The following is a 26,599-nucleotide window of genomic DNA, read 5'->3' as shown; positions in this document are numbered from 1 at the left end:
GAAATTATGATTGGGAAGTTTATTTGAGTGTAGCCCATATCAACCTAAGAGTCTCCAACTTAAATCCCGTAGGAAAGAAAACAAACCACCACGTGTCTTTTTCATGCTCACTAGCTTGGATATAGATCGAGACTTGGGTAGGCCCTTAAAAGATTCGGAATGGGCGGGCCAAATAAACCTGATTCTTTTAGGATCCAATTAGGCCCTAAATAGGGGGGCAGGATTTCTATTCTTGTTGCACCTTTAAAAACTAGTTTGCTATATTAGCAAAATGTTGTGATAGAGAAAACGAGATATAGATGATCAAAATAGTGCGGCCATATTTTATAATCAATTATGGTGGAACGGTGCTGATGGGGGGCAAAATGGATCGTCCTGCTCATAACATGGGAGCACCTTTACGGGGACTATAAATAGCCCCATCAGATAACGCCTAAAGATTTTTTTGCTGCTCTACCTAAAATCCATTCTAACTTAATTATCGAAGGGCTTTAATCGGAATCTCACCGGTGAGACTTTGTGCAGGTCTGCCGACGCGCAGGAAGTAGCGTCCCTACTATATCCTGACCGGTGTAACTCATTCGACTCCGGTGTGGTCACCTTTGGGTCGAATTTGAACCATAATAGGTGTTATAAAAGACATCGATATTGCCACCCTAGAGATTACATGATGATGGGTATGTATATCGGAGGACCTTGTAAAACAGAAAAAAAACAAAAAATTCATCCCTTTCGCACGTGCACTGCCCGTGCCAAATGATTAATTATTTTTAAATATGTAAAATAATAGAAAGGAAACTTGCGGGTCGGATTCTCTCGCGGTGCGCTTCCCCGCTTTTGTGGAAATTATCAAGAACACCGCACTTTCTCTCTCTCTCGTCCTTTCTTTCGCTTCGATTCGTTGTTCCGACGAGTGGATCCGTTCCTTCCTTCCGCGCGATCGAGTCATGCCCTTCTCCTCGTCCCGTCTCTCAGTTCGAGCTCGGGCCGCGCGAAGCCTATAAAAATGATCCCCGCGGATCGGAAGAGCAGAGACCGCGACCCATCGCGAGATAGAGATTACAGCTCGTTGCCGTGGGGCTTTCTCCTCTTCGGTCTGATCGGCGCCACCGCCACCACCGTCGCGGTAACCCTTCCCTCCCGCCTCATCTTCTTCTCCTTCTATCTTCTTGGATCGAATGGTATCAGTGGGTTTGCCTTTTAGTTGTTTTTTAACTGTTTTTCTTGAAAATCCAGAAGTCTTTTTTCCCAATTTCGGTTGAAATGATGTCCTCTTGATTTCTCGGCTGACTGTTCCACGGATTGAGCCGAATTTTAGGTTGGATGGGTTTCTTTTTTAAGTATTTTGGACTATTATTTGTCAAATATTGCATTTTTTTAATCAAATTTCACGAAGGTAATGAGAATTCAGGTGCTTGTTTGAGTTCTTTATATTATTTTACTATATGATTGTTTTCAATAGGGACTTTCTTTTGATTTTTCAGAAAACCCGGCAATGAATTGGCCTTCAATTTTAAAAATTTTGTTCTTCCTAATCAAATTCAAGGATTCGAGATTGAAGCATCAATCTTTAATTTGTTTAAATTCTTGATTGCGGTTCCTTCTTTATTATTGTCTAGTTAAAAGAAACATCCTGGTGTTTTTAAGATTTTAGGGGGGAAAATGACGCGCACGCACCTCTATTTGATTTGAGAATGCACAGATGTTATCAATTTAGAGAACAAGGGCAAGCAGACTATTTTTTCTTTTTCCTCTATTCTTCATTTAAAGCTGATTATTATACTACCTTTTCTAACCCTTTTATTTTTGAAAGTCTCTAAAGAGTATGAATTCTAAATTTTTGGCTTTTAAGACAGACTTTAGTTTATGTAAATATGTTTACTGACTTTTTTTGTTAGAATTTTATGAGTTTTTATCCAGAATTTGTTCAAAATCTTGGAGGTCACATGCAATGCCTGTGTCTGATAGTGTGGAACTTTCCTTTGTCTCTGATAGTTGGTGTATCTGGGTCGAAAATAATTTAGTTGAAGGGAATTTTTGAGGCTGTATTGAATTTTGAAAAGGGAAGTGCTCTTGGAAGCTACAAATCAAACATAAACTCCATTCACTGCTACAGATTAATTTTATGTATATTCTCAAGCTGATGTTATGATCTTCATACGAAATTATGATTCCATTTTTTCTTTCTTAGAAAAAAAATTCATAATCGTATATGTAAGTTTTTATGTTCACTTAATGTTTTTTGTTATGACATACTTCTACATGTTTTATGGTGCAATCTTGCAGGTTGGTCAGTTGCGCAGGACTGTTGATTGGTTCTATACTCAGGTAAACTAATGAATGTAATATAGCTTCTCTTTGATGTTGACATGCAAGCTTGTCTCCTCAAGACACTACTGTTTACAACTAATTAAAAGTGGACTTTGAAATGGATTATTTTGGAGTCAGGTAATATAACAATAATATGCCAGCATCAACACGTACCTACTTTTACAGAACATCTAAAACTTGTTGTCTTGAACAAATCACCTTAGCAATGTAAGCAAAAGCATGATATATGTGATCCACTGTCTCGAAACAAATCATATGGAGGTCCTATCAGATCTCAAATCTTACTCTATTTAAGTTTCTCAACAAAAATAAATAACATAACTTAAGGTTTTTAAATTTAACGAGAATAACAGCCATTGGAATTAATCAATATTTTCCTTACATTATATTATACTATTTATTAATTATTTATATCAGACATGCATATGGATCAATATGATGGACCAGAAAGGTTAATCTTAGCTTTGGTAAAATCTTTCCATGCTTTTCATTTGATAGAAATCTACCCCCACCAACACAACAGCTTTTATCTATCTATGCTTTAGTTATTGAAATGTTTGCTAAATAAGGTTCATTGCCAACCATTATCATCATCGCTGTTCTGTTATCTTTTTATGTAAATTTCATGATTTGGTAACCTAGATCGGTTTTCTTTCTTTAAGAAAAAAGGAAAGTGCCAAACTAGGTGGACAAGCTAACATATAACACACGGATACTTATTAAATAGTCAAATGCATGATCCTTTGTGTGTTCATTTGGCTATGGTCATTTAGCTTAAAATGTTGTTTTGACTTGGGATACAGACAAGTCTCTGAAAATGAACGAAATGACATGTGTAAATTATATCACTATCCAAACCAGCATATCTTCTATATCTTTTGGTTTTATGTTTTTTTTTATTTTGTTGGTATTCTTTGGAAGAGAGTTTTTTTTTTTTTTGTTGTAATCAACTGAAAATGCACAGATTTTTCTTAGGAACATGCCTAGATTAAACTTCAATATTTGTTAGTCTAACATGTAGTTGATTGGTAAGGCTTGAAATTCCTAGCAGAAGAATATCTAACAATAAGATGTCTAATAGTGGCCATGCAGATGATATATAGTTATGATTTAGAAAAGCAAAAAAAACAATATGAAAAGCTCAAAGAACTGGGCAGGGTAATAGAACCTCTTCTTTACTGATACTTAGTTGTTTAAATGTCAGCGAATCAATTTCTCTTCTCGAGTACTTCATGGTCATCGAGAACTATTGATAAGTCTGAAATCTTTAATCATAAGTCTGAAATCTCTCTGTTTGTATGATTGTCATATGTTTCCAGAAGCCTCCTTCTAACTCTTTTTTTCTTTCCTTTTAAATAAGAACATGACTCTTTGTTTTCGTTATGATAGCATTGGGACATCCAAATGGAATCCCGCTCTTCACTAGTAGATGGTGCTTTTTTGTCAGACATGCTCGTTGACTAGTTTCTTTGGTCATTTTGATGCTTTTAAAGGTTAACAGGTCACAGCAATCTTCATCATGGAGGAATGCAACCGGCAGTTCAAATCGTGGAAGTTATAGGGAAGAAGCTTGGAATAGATACAACCGTCGAATGCAAGAGGAGTATGAGGAGGAGATGGAGAGAGTGGTCAGTTTATTTTCTGCTTTCTTGTTCAATGCATTACCATTGTGCTGTGGCATCTTTTTTGTGATTAATTTCCTCTTCAACATGTCAAAATTTAATTTTGTGTTGGTGTTTTTTTTAATTATTGGTGGAAAATTACTTGTTTTGATGAAGTTAACTCCTAGTTCATACTGCTAAAATTCCAAGGCTAAGAGCACTCCTGCATATTTAGGTGGCATGATAATAGTTGGAGCTTTAAAATAAACCTTACCCAAATGTATTGGCAATAAGGGCCTATATTTTAGAAAATCCCTCTAGTTTACTAATTCAAGATCTTCCATTAAGTTGCATGGTTTAGCAAATCCCACTTGGTCTTGTAATTAAAATTATCCAGTAGCCCACTCTTACATCTTAAGCACAGAAACAAGGTAGCTGGGTGAACAGGGAGTGTTGATAATGTATTAGAGTAATACCTATATTTCCCTAAAAAAAGAGCCATGTAAGAGCAAATAGGCAATGAGATTGTGACCTTAATCATCAAGTATTAACCGAACATGTTGAAGTTGGCTTTCTGAATTTTCATTCCCTAGTCTTTACTATCAAGTGTTACTTCCAATGTTGAACTGCAACCTTTGTCTAGTAGTTTGTTGTCTAGTAGTTTGTCACGGCTTCTATCCATATCTGCATTGGCTTTCCCTTTGATGCACCTAAGGGTTGCAGATTATCAAAATCGAGAACAGATCTATTTAGCTTTTAATTATTTTTGCTGTTATTTCTGTTTATTTTTAATCCTTGTTGGATTTGTGTTAAGATATAGCTGAGTTCTATTTGAATAAATCATGTTACTGTAGTGGTACTGTTCATGGTAATACTCACGCTACAGTACTCATTAACAGTAACTTAATGCTTTGAGGGGTAGTCTAGGGATTTAGGGTTGTATTAGGATTTTGCTGTTGTTATAATAGGGATATTGAGTCTATGTCATACAGTTTTAGAGTTATGGAAATTTACTTGGAGTGAGAGTTGGCTGCTGGCTTTTACCCTGCTCCTCTTCCTTCCCCCTATTCCTTCTACTCTTTTTCTTATTCTTTGTCTTGATCTATTATATTCTTCTCTTTTGCATAGTAATTCAGATATAATCAGCTCCGAATTGGATCCTTTGTTATTTGATCATGTAGCCTTTAATGTTTTATGATGCTACATGACCTCTCTTCTATATAGACTTTCAGCAAAGAGTCAAGCACCTTCATATCAGGGCCTCCTCAAATCGTTATGGTGTGTGTCCATACTGTCTCTGAAATCCCCATCTCTTTTTCCTCAATTTGTCTTTTTCTTGCCAATTCTAATGTATACTTTACATTTTCTTGTTTTACCACATCCATCATAATACTTACATGTCCATTGCATCCATCTTTTGTTTCCTTGGACCTTCAATATCGCTCAACATTCTGAAGCAGGTGACATTGTGGGTCTCACAATACGCCCTTTGGTTTATTTAGCTGCTTACCATTAGATATTTAACTTTCAAAGTTCAAGTTTTCTTATGTCTATTTTTTAAATTAAATTTTATATCACCATTTCCAGGATCTTTTAGGGCTTGTTTTTAATTTTTTATGTCTTGGGACCAATTTTTGAGATTAGAGATCGCCTATGAACTGAGTTACTGCAGGTTTTGAGTTGTGCAACAAAAATTTATCCAAATCAACCAATATACATTCAACTGATTATGTGGGTCTACAAATTTAGAGGGAGCTGCGGTCTCCAACCTCACCTTACACACACAGTAAGTTCGGAAAGGAGGAGAAAAGGAAAATGACTGGAGAAACAAAGGAGGAGTAAAAAATAATAGGGGAAAAAAGAAAGGGAAAAGAAAGAAAAGAAAGGATGACTGATTGCTCCATTTGGCCGAACCATTTTCTTCCTTTCTTCTTCTTATCTCTGCTTTTAGTCAAAATCCGTATTGGTGGCGAGAGTGTGGTGTGAGTATTTAGTTTTGAGACTTTATGGTTTATAGAAGTGGGAAAAGCAATGTAGAAGTATTTGTTTTTCGAAAATCGATGAATTTTCTGTTTTTCTCTTTTCTCTTTTTTGTTCCTCTCCGTCTTTTGATTGGTTGTTTTATTTCAATCTGGGCCTTTGAAAGTTGTGTACAATCTAGATGGCTCCTTTGGATCATGAATTTGATCCCATGTAAACTTATGTAAATGATTCATTTTTACACCTGATAACTGAAGTTTCTGATCTTAGCCTATCACAGACTTTTCTGACTGACATCATTTGTTTTGTCAATAAAATTCTCTCAATTCACCATTCTCTAGTAGTCTAGTTCTACTAGATGTGTCTTGATTAAGTATTTCACTTTTAAATATGATAGATCTAAGACAATGAAACTGCTGACATTGTGGGATCTCTTGGCTATACGTAGAGCTCACTCCCATTCCTATTTTCATTGAGGTTGCATTCAGACTATGTTACTTTGTTCTTTCTTTTAATAAGAAAAATAAAGGCTCTTATCATTTGAGGTTGTCTTTCATTATTTTAGTACAAATTTAACCTGAAACTTGAAAAAAAAGGCAATTAGTCAATAGTGTTATTGACATATCTCCATAAGATGGATTTTGTTAATGCCCTTCCTCTCTTTTGTCATTGTATTCTTATAGAACCTTTTGTCATTAATCTCAAGAAGCAAGTTGTAGCCTTATATTAGCTAGATCAAGGGCAACAACCCTTTCTTCTCATCACTAGGATTTGTTCTTGTATACGGTTATTAAACCCCTTTGTCCTTTGACCCTCTTGATGCATATCAATAATCATGAAGCATGTCCTGGGGAAAATTAGAGGAAGAAGTTTAGGAGAGGAGTTGGTTGCTATTCCTAGAGCTGCAACTTCATGAGTGGCAGTCTTTTTCTTAAACTTAAATGTTACATCTGCAACTAACAATTTCCATTTAAGATAGGAGACATTGTTGTACCTAGGTGAGCCCTCTACCCTTTCCTCCTATTACAAAATCTTACCTTGACCTCCTAGCTCTGAAGAACCTATCTTGTTCCTACTGGGTCCTCCAATATCTGAAGCTATTTGCCTAGCAAGGCAAGGCATAACTTTTCCCAAGGATCGAAATACCAATACCGATGATGGTATTAGTTTTTTTCAGGAATGGTGCGGTACTAACCTATGCTGTATCGACTCTTGGGATGTATGTATTAGCACCGTACCAGTATGCAAATTTGAAATTTTTATCTTTTCTTGTTGGTTTTTCCTTTTTTGGGGTTTTGATATGTAAATGGATATTAAGTTAATCTTTATTTTTGTGGTGCAATGTGAATATAGATTCAATTGAAGTTCATCTGATCACCTACTGTATTGTTCTAATTGGCATTGTTGTCTTGGAGCACTATCAAATATCAGAATGAATTGCCTTTAGCACAAGGAACAAGTGTTATTCACTAGTCCCTATCACCAGATTTCCATATTTTCTTGGTTGAATAATTTTAGCATGTTATCTTTCATTATTGAGTTGGATAATTCTATTTGTTGTATGATTTTGTATCAGGTTTAATGTGCAACCAACTTGTCTTTTTCATACTTCACTTTGGGTCAGCCAACCTGGCCCTCTACCATTTCTTAAAGAAATTTTGCTGTCCCAACAAGGACGAGTTTGGTGCCAACTGAACTGGCCTTGGTACTGGCTCGTACTAGTCGGAACCCATCAGGGTGGCTGGTTCGTTCCATTCCTATTCTTTAAAAAAATAAAAAATTTGTCGTCCTGACTAGAATAGGCTTTGTATTAGCTATGCCGGCCTTGGTACCAATCAGTGCCGATCAGGACAGCAAATACATCTCAATTTTACCTGTTTTGTTGACCTAACACTCATGCAGGTGATGTTTTTGCACCGAAATAGAACAAAACTGATAGTACAGTCTCAGTCGGTGGTTTTTGAATCCATGACTTTTTCCAACTTCAATTACATGACTGTAGAGTATTTTGGTCTATAACATTGGAATTATTGCGGATGTATAGTTTATAGTCATTTGTTCAAGAGATATTAATTTGCTTATTCTTAATTGCATTTGCCTATGTTAATATGTGTGATTACATTTTGGATCTTATATTTGCTAGTTTTTTCAACCCTGACTAATTGTGATTTACTATTTTCATCATCTCCACTACTTTTATGCAAATCTAGGGAGCTATTCTAGCAACATACTTCGTAATGACCTCTTCTCGACAAAATATGTTTTCTTCTCCAAATTTTTTATAAGTATTTTGAGTTTCTACTGAAATAGCAACGAAACTATTGCCTTTCCTAGGAACGCATAAGGCGGGTGCAAAGTGTATTTAACAAAGAAAGAAGCAAGTATAAGAAGAGCTATGAGACATGGAGTGATCCTGGTCCTGGAGCATATCAGCATTTCCAAAGGGATGACTGGTACTGGAAGACAGATACATCTTACAAAGATAGAAGAACAAATTTCAGATTCACTCCTAGGGAAAGTGGAAGCTATTTGATGTCACATCACTACTCAGTCTTGGGTCTTGATAGGTATCAATTGATGACATATTTGAACAAAAAATAGTAACTTTTTTTTTTTTTTGGGTATGAGACTATGACCTGAGTGATATTGACTAATCCATGTAATCAGGCAAGTTCTTTTATCTAGTGTTTGTGATGTGTAGACCACATTTATAATATTTACAGCATGAAACCACACCATTCGTGTGTCATGTTTTCATTCTCTTTTTTTTCTTTCCTGTTCTACATGTTGGATTTAGATATTTGATTGCTAACTTACATGTTATACAAAATTTCTTCACTACATTTCCTTGAAGGTTAAAGAAAAAAAACTGTTCTGTTGCCATTTCACAAAAAACTTTTTGCAAATGAAGGTTGAAGGGGAAAAAATCTCTTGCTATTTTAGCAACAACAGAAGATTTTTTTCTTTGCATTATAGACAAGATTTAGAATTAGCAATATTTTGTGAAAATAGCCTAGCAAAAGAAGAATGCTTTTCATAAAGTGTAAAGTTCATAGGAAGGGAGAGGTGTATAATTAAGTTGCGGTGGAGGAATGGATAGAGCTAATACTTTTCTGACATAGGAATTATAAAACTCTAGATGTTTCTAAGGGTTTAGAAAAAATAACTAGTCGTATGAAACTTTCCTAACTCCATGAATTCACTGTTCCGTAGAAATCTTTCAACCAACTTTGACCACTTTTTGAGAATTATATGGTACAAATTTTTAATTTTAAAAGTTAAACACATGCATGCATGTCCTTTTTTTAATAGGAGTGGTAGCGAGGATAGCATTTGTTTAAGAGGCATAATGCAAGGCCAGCTTTAAATGTTTTTCATAGTTAATGCTGGTTCTGGATGTCTGCTTTGATACTAATTATTCGAAATCTGCAATAGAAGCTAAATTGTCAAGCATGATAGACTAATTTACAAAGTCATGAAGACATGCATGCACATGCACATGGACATTCATATGCATGTGTGGGTGTAGATATGGCATAATGGTCTAAACAGGTTAGTCCATGACATAGTTGTTATGGGCGTCGCCTAGCTTGGGCGATGTATAGGGCCTGTGATTGCCTAGGCAAGCCTTGCCTTGACTATCATTAATATATCCATATATATACACAAAGATTCATATATACATACATATAAATGTGACTATATCAATATAATATATACATATATGAATGTATGTGTACTACAAATGAATGCATATATACAAATGTAACATTAATTTGTATATATAAATATAGGTAAAAAAAACAAATATGCAAACTTATATACATATATTGTGTGTGTATGACTATTATTCATACATGTATGTACGTAAATGTATACACATACATATATACAGTACGAAGTAATTTCTTGCAATCTTTTCTTATATGACACATATGCAAATAAGAGAGTGAGAGACTTTAGACTAAACCTCAATAAAAAATTACAATTAAAAAGAAATAATGTGAATTTAAGTATTGAACAAGTAACCACAAAGAGATCTTTTATTCAAAAATAGAAACCTTAGCTCCAATCTCTACCAAGATAAATGACTAAGTAAGCTGGACATATTCCACCAATTGATCTGAAAGATCCATAATATTTGTTATTGCTTCTATTACATATATTATAAATTTAGAAAAAGTTTAACAAATTGTAATATATCTTGAAAGAGACTTATTTGTTTGTGTTCACAATGAATACCCTGAGGTATGTTAAAATTTAAACTTATTGAAACAGTTCAGAAATCTAATTGTGAAAATGAAGAACTTGAATCAAAGCATAATTTAGTGAGTTTGTACTAAGTTTGTTCCTTGGTGATCACCTAGATGCCTAGGAGACCACCTTGGCTAGAGGCTAGTCTATCACCTATATTTGCCGAGTCAACCTGTATGGCCTAGATTATAGGAGCAACCTGACCTGACTGAACCAGACAAATTCTATTGTGTACCAAGTTTGAACCAAGTCAGGCTGGGATCTGGAACTGTCTATTGACATCCTCAGATATTGTCCGAATTAATTTGAGCAATTGTAATGAAAATAGGAGTCTGGCAAGGCAATCATGGATTTTTTTATGAAAAGCCTGGTTTGTCAACAACATAGTTATAGAATATCCTAAAACATCCTAAAAAGATCAGTTTAAAATGGAAAACTTTGATATTAAAATTTTTTGTTAAAGTTTCCATCTGCTCCTTATCTTTCGGAGACTGTTTCATCCTATCCTCAGTTCTTTTTTATGTTTTCCTCTTTCATCCTATCCTTTGATTTCTATAATATTTAGTTAATGTTCTCTTAAAGTTAAAGTAGCAAGTTTTATTGCTATGATTTGTTTAAATGCATGTCTGGCAAGTATTTTGGTGGGGGAGATTGATATAACATATTTGTTGAGATGCTCAATCTAGCATGAAAAACTCAACAAGGATATATGTGAGCTGACAAGCAAGGATCATAATAATCTAATGTAAAGGTAGAAGGATGAATGTAAAGAAAGAAATCTCGAAGGAAATTGGAGAAGAGAAGAAGGATTAAAGAGATGTTAGGAGGGTCAAAGAAGATAGGTAGCAAGGAAATTTCCACTTTAAACACAAACTTTATGATGTACTAACCATTCATTATTCATTTTTACCGGACAAGATTCAACACATGTTTAGTTATAGAGAAACAAAGCAAACTTTTTGATTGATTACAAGGCTTCTGATAATTTCAAAATCACAATCATTAATTTTGAATCTCATCCATAGACCTGGATTCTGGTAATGACTAAAAAATCACCAAGACAAGACTACAAAACCAACTTCATGCTAAAATCTCACATGAATGAAAAAGTCATTATAAGTGGTGCCAGTTTCCAAGGAGGTCATAACTTCCTCTGCATATGATTTTTTTCATCTCAAGTCTTTTGGAAGCTTGTTCAACGTCAGAGCTCGCGCTGCTGGTCTCAGCTTTAAATTCCTCGTGCTTTGATTTGGGCAAACCATTCCTTCATCTATCGCTAGGCTAGCGCAACTGTATCTTGATTGGTGCCATTGAATCTTTTCCTTGACCAAAATTTTGCACCCTAATGTAATAGTATCCTTAGGCTTCAATGCCCCTAATGTAATAGTGTTGAAGAAAATGCTGCAATAATTTCTTAATTAGATAAAGAGAAGTTAGTTATAGTAGTATCCTTAGGGTTGTAACAAATGTGAATATGAAAATTACAAAAATTTCACATTATTTAAATTTGTTAGTATGATTACATACTCTGTTTTGACAGTTTAACTTTTCAAATTACCTATGCAAGGGCTAACTGAAAATATTAGATTAGGTAACTTAGTGGCCAGTAGCATATGGAACTTGGTAGCAAAATGACAGGGGTATTACAATCGATGGCTTGACTAATAATATAATGAAAAAAAAAAGTTGATCAAGTATATGTCATGGCTGTGAAATCTTAATATATCTCTTATCAAATGTTTAAATCTAAGGTTAAAATAGGTGGCTGTAAAATAGCATAAACGACTTCATATTGAAGAATATACGACAACTAAGTTACTTTGTGACTTAAAGCAGGAAGGTTTAGTAAAGTGACTAGAAAAATTTGAAATGCGCAGGAGGAGGATATGCCTCATACCATTGCCCAAGGTACCCAGGATACAAGCAATATATAAAGGGACTGATACATGTCCTTGACCAGCATAATCAGAGTTATTACTGATTGATATATAAACTAGGAAAGAAAAGGCATCAATGCAAGATCCTATAGCTGCTTGAAATAATAAATCTTGCACATTCCAGTATTTCAAAGAAAATAGGATATAATCATGAAGATAAAATCGTACCCAAAATCATTGTGGCTCATGTGTGGATTCAGAAGTACCTGTTGTCATGGCAAGGATGAGTATCTAAGCATTGTGAATGGAAACTAGCAAAGGCATGTGATTAGATTATAACTAAAGGGGGCAACCACTTTCTATTAATGAATAGGTTTGCCTTTATATTTTGAGTCCATTCTTGGGGTTCAATCCAGGATAGGTTCTGTGCTATCTGATAATTTTGACATTTATGATGTGTCTTGATATAAGTCTGCAGTTTTCTGTTGATGTGTCTTGATATAAGTCTGCAGTTATCTGTAATATCAATCTATATCCTGCATTTGCAATACTAGGAAAAAAGGCTCAATATAATTAAACACAGTAAACTGTATTCTTTTTCCCCCCTTTTCTGGTCTTGATATATGTTTTTATATTATTGGTTTGAAGTTTAATGTATCATGTTCGTTTTTGCTATAGGTCAAGGTCAGAACCATACTCCGATGCTGAGATTAAGGTACAACTTTTTAAGCATTATTCCTGGAGTATTTTTTTAATTTACTCCATTGTCATCAGTGGTAATTCAAATACCTGCAGTGTCTTCAGTTTCAAGATATGATAGTCAAAATCATATTTATTTTTAACACCCTTGGTTGCTTTTCAATACATATGCTCTTACCCTGTTTTCATTTCAATTTACGAGCTCAAAAATGGTGATTTATAGCATAAATTATTTTAAAGAGGCCTTCTTGATTGAGATAGCTGTTATGTACTATGGAGGAGGTGAGGAGAGATCTGGTCTGTCCTTGATATGGGAGAGGACAAGCAGGTTTGAGGTAAGTTGAAGGTATGGAAGTGTTTGTATAAAACCATACTAGATATTTATACTATTAAAAGAGGAAAGCTAGAATACCTTTTAGAGTATTTGCCCAAAATACTTCCCCATGAAATCAATGATAACCTCTCAAAACAAAGATCCAAATGAATGATCATGATTCGCGGTGCTTCAATTGTTTTTTTTTTTTTTGCTAGAGCGGGTGGATTCATACTTGACGAGTATGAATGCACCCAATAAAGTCAGAAAATAAAATGCCCTGAAGTGCTTGGGGTACCTCACCGTCCCCAGCCTACAGGTATCCCCGGAGTGACTGGCCACGTAAGCAGCCACCCAATCCGCAGCCTCATTGGCTTCTCGGAAGACATGCTTGGCTTGGAAGGCTCCCCTCCTTTGCCATAGCCCAGATGTCACGAAGCAGTGGGTAGCAAGGTCCGCCGTATCGGGTCCGGTAGGCGTACCGGTTGCCTACCGGACCGGTACGGGCCGGTTCGTACTGTGCTCCGGGCGGTACGAACAGGAAAGCTCTTCCCCGCCGGAACCGGGGAAGAAGAAGAGAACCAGAGAGAGCGCGGGGAAGAGAGGGAGGGAGCCCACCTTCGGCCGCCATCGGAGAGCCGCGGAGGGGCGTCGGAGGCCGGTGGGGGGCGGCGGAGCCCGGCGGGGGGCGGCGGAACCCGCGGGGGCGCTGCGGAGGCCGCGGCCGGCAAGGAACCGGCCTGTACCGGTTTCTACGGCTCCGGCGTACCGGTAGCTGGCCGGACCGGTTTGTACCGGCCGGTTCGGCATACGCTGGTGGGTAGTCCCTGCCGTCACCCTAAGAGCCCTCCTGAATCCAACTGATAATCGTGGTCGAGTTCCCCTCCAGAATGATAGAGCTGGCTCGTAAGTCGCGCCGGGCATAACGAAGGCCCGCCTATGCAGCTCTCAGCTCTGCACCGGCCAAAAGTTTGGACATTCCTCGCCAACCAGATTTGGTGGGTCGTGCACGCTGCTCTAACCGCTACATGGCGGCGCAAAAGAGACTCCGACCATCGTCATATAGCCTGAAAGAAGTGATCCCGCCCACCCCGGGCCTCCTGAGGGATCCCTGTCAGCTGCCAAGACACCATCGCCCAACGCACTGAAACGACGCATGGTCCACTATCTCATCCACACCACACTCCCCGCACTCCGAGGAAATCCTCAACTCTTGTCCACTGAGAACAACTCTCGTTGGAAGACGATCCCAGACCACTTTCCATAAAAATAGTGCTACCCTCGGATGGATACCCAAGCACCAGATCCAAGCATAGTCTGGCCCCGGCTCATGCACCCGCCAGAGCAAGCGGGAAAGGTCTCACCCTGACACTAGCCCTACTCGAGGAGCTCCAAACCCGGATATCAGGATCTGCACATCCGAGTATCGGGAGAGAACGAACCCTTTCCACAAGGTGCTCCTCGAAAAGCTGACCCAACCTAGCTTCATCCTACTCATCCCCCCGGGGACAAGGAGATCACAAACATACAGGCCCTCCGCCGCTTTGGCACTAACCATAGTCGGCCAATGCCGTAAGGGAAGAACGTTCACCCATAGATCACCAGCCACATCGATGCTCCGCCCATTGCCTATCAGCCATCTAGTATGCGCGAAGATAGTCGGCAAGTATCTCGCTATCTCTCGTCATAGGAAGGAACATCTCTGCCCTCCATGGGCCGATGCCTCGGGACCCATCCCTCCGTAACGAGCTACCATGGTCCGACTCCAGAAGCCCTGTGGCTCCAACTAGAATCGACCAGTGTGCCGGGCAATGAGTGCTTTCCGCCGCTCCAGGAGAGAGAGTACACCAAGACCACCCTCGCTGGATGGAAGGCAAACACTCTCCCAAGCCATCAGGTGCACCTCGTGACCACCTCCATGCGAGCCCCATAGAAAGCCCCGAAGTAACCGCTCAATCCTTAACAACGTTGTCTTCGGCACCACTGTATTCGTCATGTGATAGATGGGCATGGAGCCTAGAACAGATCTAATTAACGTCAATCTATCCATCATCGATAGAGATGCTGCTTGCTAACCCTCCAACCTACTTTGGACCCGTTGCACCAAACCAGTGCACTCAGAAACCCTCAATCTCCTACTAGTGATGGGGATACCTAGGTAGCTCCAGGCTCCGGCCTGCTTAGGCATCCCTAGAATCCTCCGTCTAACCCCAAGCGATGTGCTAGGGCTGAAAGAAATGGTAGACTTTTGAAAATTTACTCTCTGCCCAGATGCAGTACGGTAGTCGGCCAGTATCCTGCTGAGGGCTCGTGCGTCCGTCACCTGCGCCCTTGTCAAGAGAAGACAATGAACCGAGGCAATCCGGGATAAGTGGCTAACCCGAAAGAAAGGAAACCGAGTAATCCAATCGGTAGATGCCATAGCCCTGTCCAGTCGCTGCCAAACTCTGGCTCTACCGGACTGGTTGTTACACCAGGTAAAATGCAGTCTAGAGAAGCCCAGGTCTACTAGGCCGTTCTGCGAAATGAAATCACGGAACTCCCTCCTATCCACACTGTCAGTGAACGCCCTTCCTCTCCTCTTCTCACTCACGTCCTGGATACAGTTAAAGTCACCCACTACTAATGTCGGAAAACCCTGGGCAACTAAATGTGTGATTTCCTCCCAAAGGACTCTCCTAGTCCTGTGATCAGTGCTCGCATACACACCGCTTAAAACCTACGGTGCTGAATTGGGTTCCGAAACAACCAAAATAATCTGTTGTGAGCAGTTGTGGACCACGTCAACTGTCGCCACACCTCGCTTCCACAATGCCAAAATGCCGCCTGACAGCCCTTGGGATTCTACTGCGTTAGGCTCCCAGTCCGCCTCTAAGCGCTGCAGTATCGGCGGAGCCCTCTACCAGAGAAATGCATTTCATAGAGGAAACAGATCTCAGGCCGTGGACCTGAACTAGCCTCCTAAAGGACGACATGAAAGACGGCTTAGCCGCCCCATGTAATTTCAAGCTAGGATCCTCATGGGGAGAAGTTCGAGAGGTCGACCACAGGCTCGTCAACCCTCTAGGCCTCAGGGTCCATCTCCACCTCATGGTAAGTGCTACCCCCCTGATCGTCATCCGCACTAGCCTCGGAGATGATTCGCATCACAACCGCCCTAATCCGTTGAACGACCGACGGATGGTCCCCAACCGACCTGCTATCTGCCCCCTCGCGTCCCATCTGGTCTCCAGCCCCAACCGTCATAGGTGCAGGCGTGTCCTACCCCCTGCTGCATCACCCATGGGGCAACCTACCAAAGCCAGAGCCCCAGCTGAGCGGGTCTCGCCATTCGATCCAGACCTGCCCGATACCGCCACCCTCAGCCCTGCAGGCACCCTTGTAGGACTTAGAGTGGAGTGAGACTCAGGAATCAGGTCCGCCACAGGGGCACCTCCCAGCATCAGGGCCCGGAACGGAACTGGAAGACTGGGGTCACTCCACCAACTGAGCCCTCTAAGGGCCCTGTCGCGCTTGGCTCACCAAGCCTGACCAAGATCCCCGAAGACCCCTGGCCTAGAGTCATGGGAGCCCCCCACTCCCCGGCATGGGCCCTCCCATGCTTAGTTGGGCCTTGCAGGCCCTGCAGACTCTCTCGCGGGCTAGCCTAGCCCAAACCTACTGGCAGGCCAACCTGAGCCCAGCAATTAGGGCTGGAAGTGGGTCGGGCCGGGCCAGGCCACACCCCTACCCAAGCCCGGCTCGAAATTATTTTCCGGGCTTCGAGCCGGGCCTAGGCCCGAACAGTTTTACAGAAATTCGGCCCAAGCCCGATTGGGCCAGCCCGATCACGAGTCCGACCCGATCACGAGCCCGGCCCAAGCCCCATTTTGTCTTATTTAGTGAGATATGCTTAGTTTGTTGCTACCTTTGCTTAGATATGCCCTTGAGCAAGATCACCTGATGTTGTACAAGCTCTTCTGCGACATTAGAAGTAACAAACCTATGACGTGAACTTTAAGTTTGAGAAAAAATAGAAATATTATCAATTCTATAATAAAGGTTGAGGAACACCCTCCATCAAAAGAGCATATCATGATCCAATCCCCAAGCTATCTTGAGAGCCGATGGTTCTGGTCAAACAACTAAGAGCACATCACCAGGTCATTAATACCACAAATGACATTTCTGGAACACAGATATGAAACTCGATACAGCATATAAAAAGCAGATCTACTTATCGAGATCATTAAAAAAAATCATAGCATTACACTCCAAATAACAAACTAAGAAAGACATGAACTAAAAGCATAAGTGGAAAAAAATAGTACGATCAATTCAATAATCAAAGGGAGGTAACCCCTCATGAAAAAACAAATATACTCCAATGCAGCCAGCCAGCCATAGCATATTCAGAACTCACAGTGCTGGTCAAACAAATGAGAGAATCCCCAGTTTACTAATGCAACAGGAAATCCCATTTGAGATCCAATGTTCTCCAGCCTCTGCGTGTCCATTAAGTAATGACTTGGTATTCTAGTAAACCAAGCCGAACCAGTCAGCAATATAACCTCAAGTAACAACCAAATAAGCAGCAGGAAGAGTAGATTCTGAGAAGCCCTGGTTGAAATATCATGTTGCCACAATGCTTGACATGTGACGTGACAACATGCAAAGGAAATGAAATTTATCATTCTATCAAACCAGTATATGATAGCTCCGATCAGGTAAAAGGATCAGTGCAATTTGACACTTCAAGGATACAACTGCAACCAAAACAAAAGGATTCCAACAATAGGAGGTTAAAAAAAATCATCGCTCTGATCACATCTTGCTTCTCAGAATCGAACCAATTATTTAAATCACAATATACGGCAAACGATAATACTTGAAAGGAAAAGGTACCCCCTCGAAAAGAAGCAATCAAAACCCCTGCCTCTACATCATCTCTTTTGTTTGAATTCGATAACAAGGGCATCCCTCTCATGATGGAACCTAAAGCAATCATCAAGAATCAAGAACCATGAAACATTATAAGTTGTTGTTCCCTGCACAATAATATATTCATCATATCCATGTAATAGAGAAATCCCCTGAAGTCGGCGTCAGGCCTGCAGTTCAAAACATACAACTCTCATAAATTTTGCAACAAATAACCATGATCCACATGAAAATACTCCATCAACAAACATACTTGATACTTGATACTTTAGGTATGAACTAGATCTGAGAAAATTTTCAAAAATTTTATGGTTTCAAACTGCACCGCAACCAAGGAAAAAAGAACTATTGTAATACATTCAGTTCTCCCAAATTGCCCACTTCAGGGTGTCGTCATCTACATTCAACATTACAGAACTCGAGCAATTTGCAACTGTTAACACACAAATCAATCATAAATGTTTAAATTATAAGTACAATAAGCAAATAAAAAATATTAGATAAATTTTAAAAGATTTATATACCTTCATCATATTGTTCACGAAGCCAATCTGGGTACAAACTAAGGCTTCTACTGTAGATGGGCTCAAAGAGCTTCGATACTGATCCACAACTCTACCACCAGTGCTGAATGCCGACTCAGATGAAACAATGGAGACTGGAATAACTAGAACATCTCGAGCTATTCTTGATAGTATAGGATTAGATTGCTGCATTGCTCTTCCACTAAGCCAAGATGTCAAACTCCTTATTCTCCAAATCAGGAAGCACATCATCATTCAAATAACTATCTAGTCGAATCTCTTAGGGCGTTTTGAAGAACTCTGACTTCTAAATTGAGCAAAATCCATACCATATTTTTTTTTGGAAGAACTGAACTTATTGTCCACCAAAATTAGATGTTTGCTCACTTGAACTCATAGAGGGCTGCATTCTTGTTGCATCTATATACTCATTATACAATTAAAAAGACAAGCACGAATATCATCAATCTTTTTCTTGCACTCCTCCAACTCAAATGCCTTTTGATAACAAAACTCTACAAATATCAACTTTGATCTGGGATCCAAAATAGAAGCAATTACCAACAAATTATTGCACTGAGACTAATATTTGTTAAACTTCTTTAGCATCTCATTTGTTAATTGCTTCACTATTTCATCAGTATCGATACTTTCATCCATCAATAAAGCCCTAATTTCCCAAACTTCTTTTAGGTATAAATTGGATGTGGGATACTTACAACCAGAAAATACTTTAGTGGCATCAAGAAAGGCTTCTAAGAATTTAAGAATTTAGAAGGGCCTTTTTCCATTATCATTGGTGGGGCAACATATGAATGCTCAGTTGCATATCTAATGAGCATCTTTATAACCAGTGCATCATGCAACATTCATAAATAATTCCCTTGTAGGAACCCAAGTGGTCCTTTTCTGAAGTCTCATATGCTGTACAATTTCATTAAATGCTTGCTTCGAGATGGGGATGCAGACATATTAATTTTAATTTCTCTTATAATTCAATAGCTTCATGAATGATTTTTTTCCATCCTGACCTATATTTTAATATATAGTGCACATCTAATATGACTGTACTCCTCACTAAACAACATTGCATAACAAAAGATGATCTTGGAGCCTTCTCATTACAGCATCATTTGTGCTGCAATTATCCAAAGTAATAGCACATATTTTACAATCCAATTGCCATTCAACAAGACTTTTTTTTATGCATCTTCAATTGCAAGCTGGTGTGAGGGTATGGGTTTCTTGAAACTAATAATCTTCTTATGTAGAATAAATCAGAATCAATATATTTGTTGTGAAAGAAATGTAACCAATTTCTGATTTGATGTCCAATATCAGTAGTGAAACTAACCGAGAACTTAGGTTCTTGAATACATCATGCCAATTTTTTCCTCTCTTCTTGATACAAAGCCATACAATCATGTTTTTACAGTCTGCACCCATAATTTTGAATAATGGCTGAAGAGATCTCATAAAATTCAGAAAAACAGTGTTGCGTCAACAATATTGAAATGGAAGCTCAGCACATATGATAAATTTGCAAGAATTTTTCTACTCTTTTCTTGATTGAATTTGAAAGACTTATCGGATCTTTTGAACTAGGTAGTAAGAGCAACTGATTAGTCGGATTCTTTTGATACTTCTTGCAAACATTTTCAAGGTGGCGTTTTAGATGACCCGTTCCTCTTTTAGTGCTCCTACTTAAAACTTTTTTACCAATATTTGCACTTAGCTATTGACCCTTCAGAATTTTTTTCCTCGATAAAGTTGATTCCATGCCCAAGATCTTTTTCTAGAAGAATTGTCACAATCATTTTCAACAGTATTTCATTTCTATCATCCTCATCTCTTAAATCTTCAACAATCCCATTTTCACCCATTTTAGAATGAGACATTAGTAAAAATAATCTGCCCAAATAACAAAAAATATCACAAATTTAACCTATAGCATCAGATATGTACGACAATTTAAAAATCAACAGATGAACCCTAAATTATCTTATACAATCGCCTTCAAAAATTTAAAGAAACTAAAATGTATAGCTTGTCATAGATCAGATCGAGACAGCAGTACAATGAGGCAAAATTTTCACACGAACACTGTTGCCGAAGATCAAACGAAAAGTTGGAAGAAAAAATCGAATCAAGACTATACTGGAAATTACTGCAAAATAGGAGATCCGACATTTGAGTGGCTGAAATTGCTCAAATGAGGCCCGGTTCTTTTGAATGTCTATCATTAAATCTCGAACTAGGTATCTGCATAGCTCCCCTATTGAATCTTGGAAAACAGCAGAGGGCAACAAACGTAAACCCCATCTCAATTCTCAATTAATTGAATAAAATAAAGAAAGAGAGAAATAAATCAAGAATCGAGAGAGGGGCTGGCTTACAGGACTTCTCGTATCGGCATCCTCTCGTCCGTGGTGCAGATGTCGCTGGCGCAAATCACGCCGGTGGCTCGTTCTTCCAGTGTATATCTAGAAAATAGAAAGAAGAGAGATGGATCAGAATAGCCAACATAATGAGTTCTCATCCCATCTGGAGAGAGAGATGAGAGATCGTTCATTGGATCGGAAAGAAAGAGAGAAAGTGGGGGCAGCGACGGACCCAAGACTGGAAGGCGCGAAAGGGAGGACGGCGGTGAGGGCTGGAGGAGAGGAGACGAGGGCGACGATCCGAGACAAGGAGGAAGCGGATAAACCCTAGCTCCACGCCTCCACCGCTCTTGTCTCGCCTCTGCACTCCGGCGACGACAACTGGCGACGAGCCGACAAGGAGAAGCGAGAAACCCTAGCTCCACGCCTCCACCGCTCTCGTCTCGCCTCTGCACTCGGTGACGACGACCGGCGACCGGCGACGAGCCGACAAGGGAAGCGGAGAAAGTGAGAAACCCTAGCTCCACGCCTCCATCGACCACCGCTCTCGTCTCGCCTCTGCAAATCGCCAAATCCCAATCGCGATTCGGCAATCCCAAATCGCCTCGTTGATCCCAACCGCATGAGGCATGTTACCGCAATTCGGGGCCAGGGGTCGGGCTTTCGGCCATCTTCCTTCAGGCTGGAAGTGGGCTCGGGCTTGGGCCGGCCCGGGCCGGGCCAATGAGATACCCGAGCCCGCCCGAAATAGAATTGGGCTTAAATTTTCAGCCTGAGCCCGGTCTGAAATGCATTGGGCCTAGCCCATAGCCCGGCCCGTAGGCGGCCCTGACCCGATGGGCTTCGGGCCGGCCCGAGCCCACTTCCAGCCCTACCAGCAATGGCTCCCCTTCAAGAAGGCCCGCATCCATAGGGGCTTTCTCGGTGTCACGCGTGCGCAGCCCAGCTCCCTGGGCCCGCATGCCCGAAGTCGTGCAATGGGCCTGCTGGCCCGTCGGTCATGCCGCACGGGGCACATGTGCCCCACGGGGCATATGTGCCCCATGCAGCTGCATCCTAGCTGGACCGCGGCCCGCACCGCCATCCCAGCCTCGACCTGTAGCGCCAAGGCTTAGTTCCAGAAGCAGCCCAGGGTTCCTGGGCCGCTTATTGGATTAGCCCCTAGGCTAGCCCGCTGAACAGAGCTTGGGCCAGCCTGCAGCTCTGACAATCCATCCCGCCACCCCTGCCGGCCCAGCCCCACCAGCCAGGGGCTCCGAGTCCCCCAACCCGGCGAAAGAGCCGAAGGCCGGGTCGACTTGGATGCCCTCGGCCGGGTCGACTTGGATGCTCGGAGGCCCGCCACCGTCGCCAGCTACTCCTTGGCAGAGAGCGGCGGCGGGCCACCTTGGCGGGCTTCTACCAGCCCTCCAAATCCGGCGGGACCTGGAGGGCCGGCCCGAGCCACCGTGGAGAGCAGCCGCGTTGAAGACGACCCGGCCGAGAGCACGGTCGTCTTCCTCGGCTGCGGCGGCCCCTGCTCTCATGGGATCCGGGCGCGAGCCGCCACCAGCCACAGGCCGTAGATCGGCCTAGAGTCCCTCTCCCCGGAGCCTAGCCCCGACGCTCCAAGGGCATCCCCGATGTCCACCGGGTGCCCAATCGGCCACACCGGACACATAAATCGGGGATGCTCTCGAAGACGAAGGGCTACAAGAGCACCTTCATCTTTGCCGTGGATTCGGGCCCTCAGGAGGAGAGGCTCGGTGGCGTCAATCGCCACCTTCCACTAGGGCGAAACCCATAGCTCGCCGCTCCTTGGTCACGCCGTCCACGGCCAATGGCTGCCCTACCGTGTCACGATGTCGAGAATAGTCGAGGTCGACCAGGACTCCGGCAGCAGCCTGAGTAGTCGGAGCCAAACCATCACAGTCTTCACAGGGTCCCCTCTGGGTAGGAATCCGGTGCCCACGGTTCCATGGCGAGGAGTTGCCCCGCCACTACCCATGGCCCTTTCAACAACGTGTGGTCCCGATTTGCCGTTGACCGAAACGCAGGGCAAAATGGTCGTCGGCTAATGTCACCACTGCCACCTCCCCTATCTTCTTCAGCCGGGCGGCCACATCCTTGGCCACCCACTCGGCCGGCACCCGTTGCCCGAGGCTGTGGCCACCACCGCCAGTCCCTCCCACTCCCGGTGGGCAGCCTCGATAGGCTCCTCCGGGAGTTCCCAAATTGTCGAAAAGCGGCAGCTCAACTGAGCCACTTCTGCTTCCGTGGGCCAACAGGTCACCCAGGGCCCAAGTCTCACCTGAGTGCCTGATCTCTCCCCACAAATCCCCAATACCGTTCCTTTGCCTTGAGCTGCCACCTCCGCCCTCTTCCCCGTCGTCTGCTCCGTTGTTGGACCTGCCTTCCGCTTCATTGAGACCTCGGAGCCCTAAGAGATGACGGCTGATCGCACCTGAAGCGCACACAATAGGGGTTAGGGGAAAAGAAAGGGTTAAAGAACTAACCCGGCTAGATCTAGATGGAATGGCAGCTGACTCAGAGTGATTTCGGCCGCGACCACTGTGAGTATTCCACCAGACCGCCGCATCGGCTGCCCCACGGAAGTCTCCCCGCGGATCACCACCGGGAGCACTCGACCCGACCGCCGCCGCCCCATCCGGCCTCCCCGAACCCACTAGCCAATGGACACGGACCACCCAGATCACGAACCAAGCCTTTCCACCACCGCGGCTGCCGCGAGCACCCCACGCGGCAGTCGCAGGACTGCCTCGGCCGACCGGAGCCTCTTCCGACCGCCCGAGCCACCGAACGATGGGCAGGGACCACCCAAAGCCATGAAAAATAGTGCCTTTCCACCACCACGGTGGCCGTGAGCTTCCACGCAGCCGTCGACACACCCCCTGGCCAACTGGAGACTAGTCGTTGGCTTCTCTCTCTAGAACCAGAGTTTCTCTCACTAGAACCTTTCACCAAAACCTTTCACGCTTCTGCATCAATTGGTTGGAAACCAAAATCATTGTATTTTTGAGGTGTCTAACCTATCCATCAATTTGGTATGATACAATACTTTTATTTGATTTGTAGTCTTGGAACATTCTAATGGGCTTATTATATGTTGTAAAATGTTTATATCAACATCAGTTGTTTGGATTTTAAGTTTTATAGTTTGCAGCATTCTTTTTTCTCTCTGGTTATATTGCTACCATTTATTTTTTACCCACTTGATGCTTTGACAAGCGACCTCCTAAACAAATGTTTTTTAGTTTCTAGACATTTAAGACATTGTAGATCATTTTCAGTGTTGTGGATTAACTTTTGAGAGGTCTTTCATTAACCTTCATTAGGAAGCACTTGGGGCCAAATGCTCTTCAAAGCATTCTAGCTTTACTCCCCTAAGATATAAGTATATGGTTACTATATCATATATGTAGATATGTATGTATGTATATAATGGAGATAATAAGAAAAAATAGAATTTATTATTAGTGTTGCTTCTAATAACATTATTGTAGGGATAAACTACATTTTCAAGATAGGGTGGAAGTTGGAAACCAATGAAAGGTGGAAGGTAGATGCTGGAGTTCACATGAGATTGTGAATGGTTGCAACACCATAAGTTTTGACTACAATACAGACCATACAAACACACAAACATGAACATAAAGATGGATTCATGTGTACACTCTAGCATGAATGCAGGCTTATGCAAAACCATGTCCATGTGCATGCACAGAGAGAGGCCTATAACTTAAATCTGCAAACCCAAAGCCAACGTGATCCCAACAATTTACCTGATCTGTTTTGTTTATAATATATGTTAAATATATTTACTCATCTTTAGTTTTTCTTATGAGGCATGATAATAAATTTTGGGTTCACCATTCACTGCCACCCATTTTTTACGTGTCACCTCCCTTGTAAAAGCTCCAATGCCACGATCCTGCCTTCGGCCTTATGCACGCTAGGGTCATTTTCTTCAAAATTTATTTCCTCGTACCTTTTTCACACGTCGACCTCTGTAGTAGGTGAACCTGGACCTCATCCAGACCCAGTAGACACTCGGCCCATAGATTTGAGGAGTCTTACAATTTGATACCTACCTAGGCCTGGGCTGAACCTGATTGGTGGCTGGGTGGAGTTGGGGCCAAATTTAGACCTGAATCCCCTAGTGGGGATCTGGGTTGGGTGGGTGCACCCAGTCCCAATAAAACCTGATAATTCCCTGAAGATGATTTCATCTTTTTGGCTACAAACAATAACATCCTTCTCTTAGCCTTTTTGTGCTATTTCTCTATAGGTAACTCTGGTATAATTTGTTTTGAAGTGTATAAACCATTGAAAGAAACAAACTCCTTCAAGTTGATTTTTTTTTTGCTTAGAGAATTAAATTTCTCTGAGTTAATAATAGCAACAAATGACAAACTTTTTGATGACCCTAATGGGTTACACCCTTTAGTAAACTTCATTTATTGAGTGTAGAGTAGTTGCAGAAGGGAAGTGATTATCTGGTTGATTGGCGTCTGTATACTCTGATTATCTGGCATGAGTCTAGTTTTGTTTATGGAATGTTACTCCTAATCTACTTGTGTTGTTATTCAGCAAAGTAAACATTAGCATTTCCTACACAAACTGAAAGGTGCAAATACCACAGTGCTAGCACTTTTTATGCTGCGTCATACTTGTCTTGTAACTGGACTGTAGACTTGTTCCGCTGTTGTGAAGCCCTTCAAATAATTAACACGTTCAAACCCAATGATCCTCTCTCTGGTTACATGCTATGTGCTTTGGGGAGGTTGGGAAGATTGCAACTTTATGTTATCTGATATTTTCCCTCTAATTTGTATTGCAGACTGCTTTCAGAACAAAAGCTATGGAATACCATCCAGATCAAAACCAGGATAACAAAGGTGAGTACTACTACATGATCTACATCCTTGTATCATTCTGTGTGCATTAGGCTTGTTTCTTTCTGAAGCATCCTTGCATACCCTATCTTTGCTGAATTATTTGACAAGATAAAATGATGCTTGTTGCAGAGGCTGCAGAGGCAAAATTTAAAGAAGTAATGACGTCTTACGAAGCAATAAAATTAGAGAGGAAAGGTGGAAGGTGTTGATTGTACTAGTAATTGTAAATATAGATCATGTCAGAGGCGATTGTAACTGATTTGTTTGGCCCCAAATGATCTACCTTTGGATTCTTTTTCATGAGGAACTCAGATGGTTTGAGGGGTCTGGTAAAAATATATTGCATTTTGTACTCAAACAGCACAATGTTCAAACACGGGTTGGATTGATGAAGACACATCAACATCAGACTCTTCTGTTGGCAAGAAACCCGAAGAATAGAGGTGGTTCCGCTTCACACGGCTCACTAGAAATGATTCAATACTGGCTGTTGAACAAGGGCCTGCTTTCGAGCCAATTAGATGCAGGTTTTTTTTTGGCTTGCCATGTTCTAAAATTGAGACTCGTTTGACTATGATTTTCTGAGTGATGAAGGTCACCCTAAGTCTTTTCTTGGTTTGGAGGTCACACATTCTCCTCATGGATATTTGATATATCAGATCAAATAACGTAATGAAACTCATGTTTCCAAGCGTGTGGACTCATCAGATGTATTTGGTTACCATTAATCAGCTAAAACTATGAAAGTTGCTTATTTCCGGACTGGAAATATTGTACATGATTACTAAATGCGAAATTTATGTCTGATCTTTATTGAGGTA

At 41.2% G+C, this 26,599-nt stretch overlaps 1 protein-coding gene across 1 annotated transcript; it reads left to right on the top strand.

The window, feature by feature from the left end:
• The first annotated feature begins 821 nt into the window (after window positions 1–821).
• LOC103712273 lies at window positions 822–26,599 on the top strand. Its single transcript, XM_008798751.3, has 7 exons — window positions 822–1,126; window positions 2,287–2,328; window positions 3,825–3,959; window positions 8,247–8,479; window positions 12,722–12,758; window positions 25,721–25,778; window positions 25,908–26,599. The coding sequence occupies exons 1-7, from the start codon at window positions 1,007–1,009 to the stop codon at window positions 25,985–25,987; spliced, it is 705 nt and encodes a 234-aa protein (XP_008796973.1). The 5' UTR covers window positions 822–1,006; the 3' UTR covers window positions 25,988–26,599.

The sequence above is a fragment of the Phoenix dactylifera genome, unplaced genomic scaffold, assembly GCF_009389715.1.
Source record: "Phoenix dactylifera cultivar Barhee BC4 unplaced genomic scaffold, palm_55x_up_171113_PBpolish2nd_filt_p 000007F, whole genome shotgun sequence".
Classification (NCBI taxonomy): Eukaryota; Viridiplantae; Streptophyta; class Magnoliopsida; order Arecales; family Arecaceae; genus Phoenix; species Phoenix dactylifera.
The sequence above is the reverse complement of the archived record's forward strand: the minus strand, read 5'-3'. Positions and strand labels throughout refer to the sequence as shown.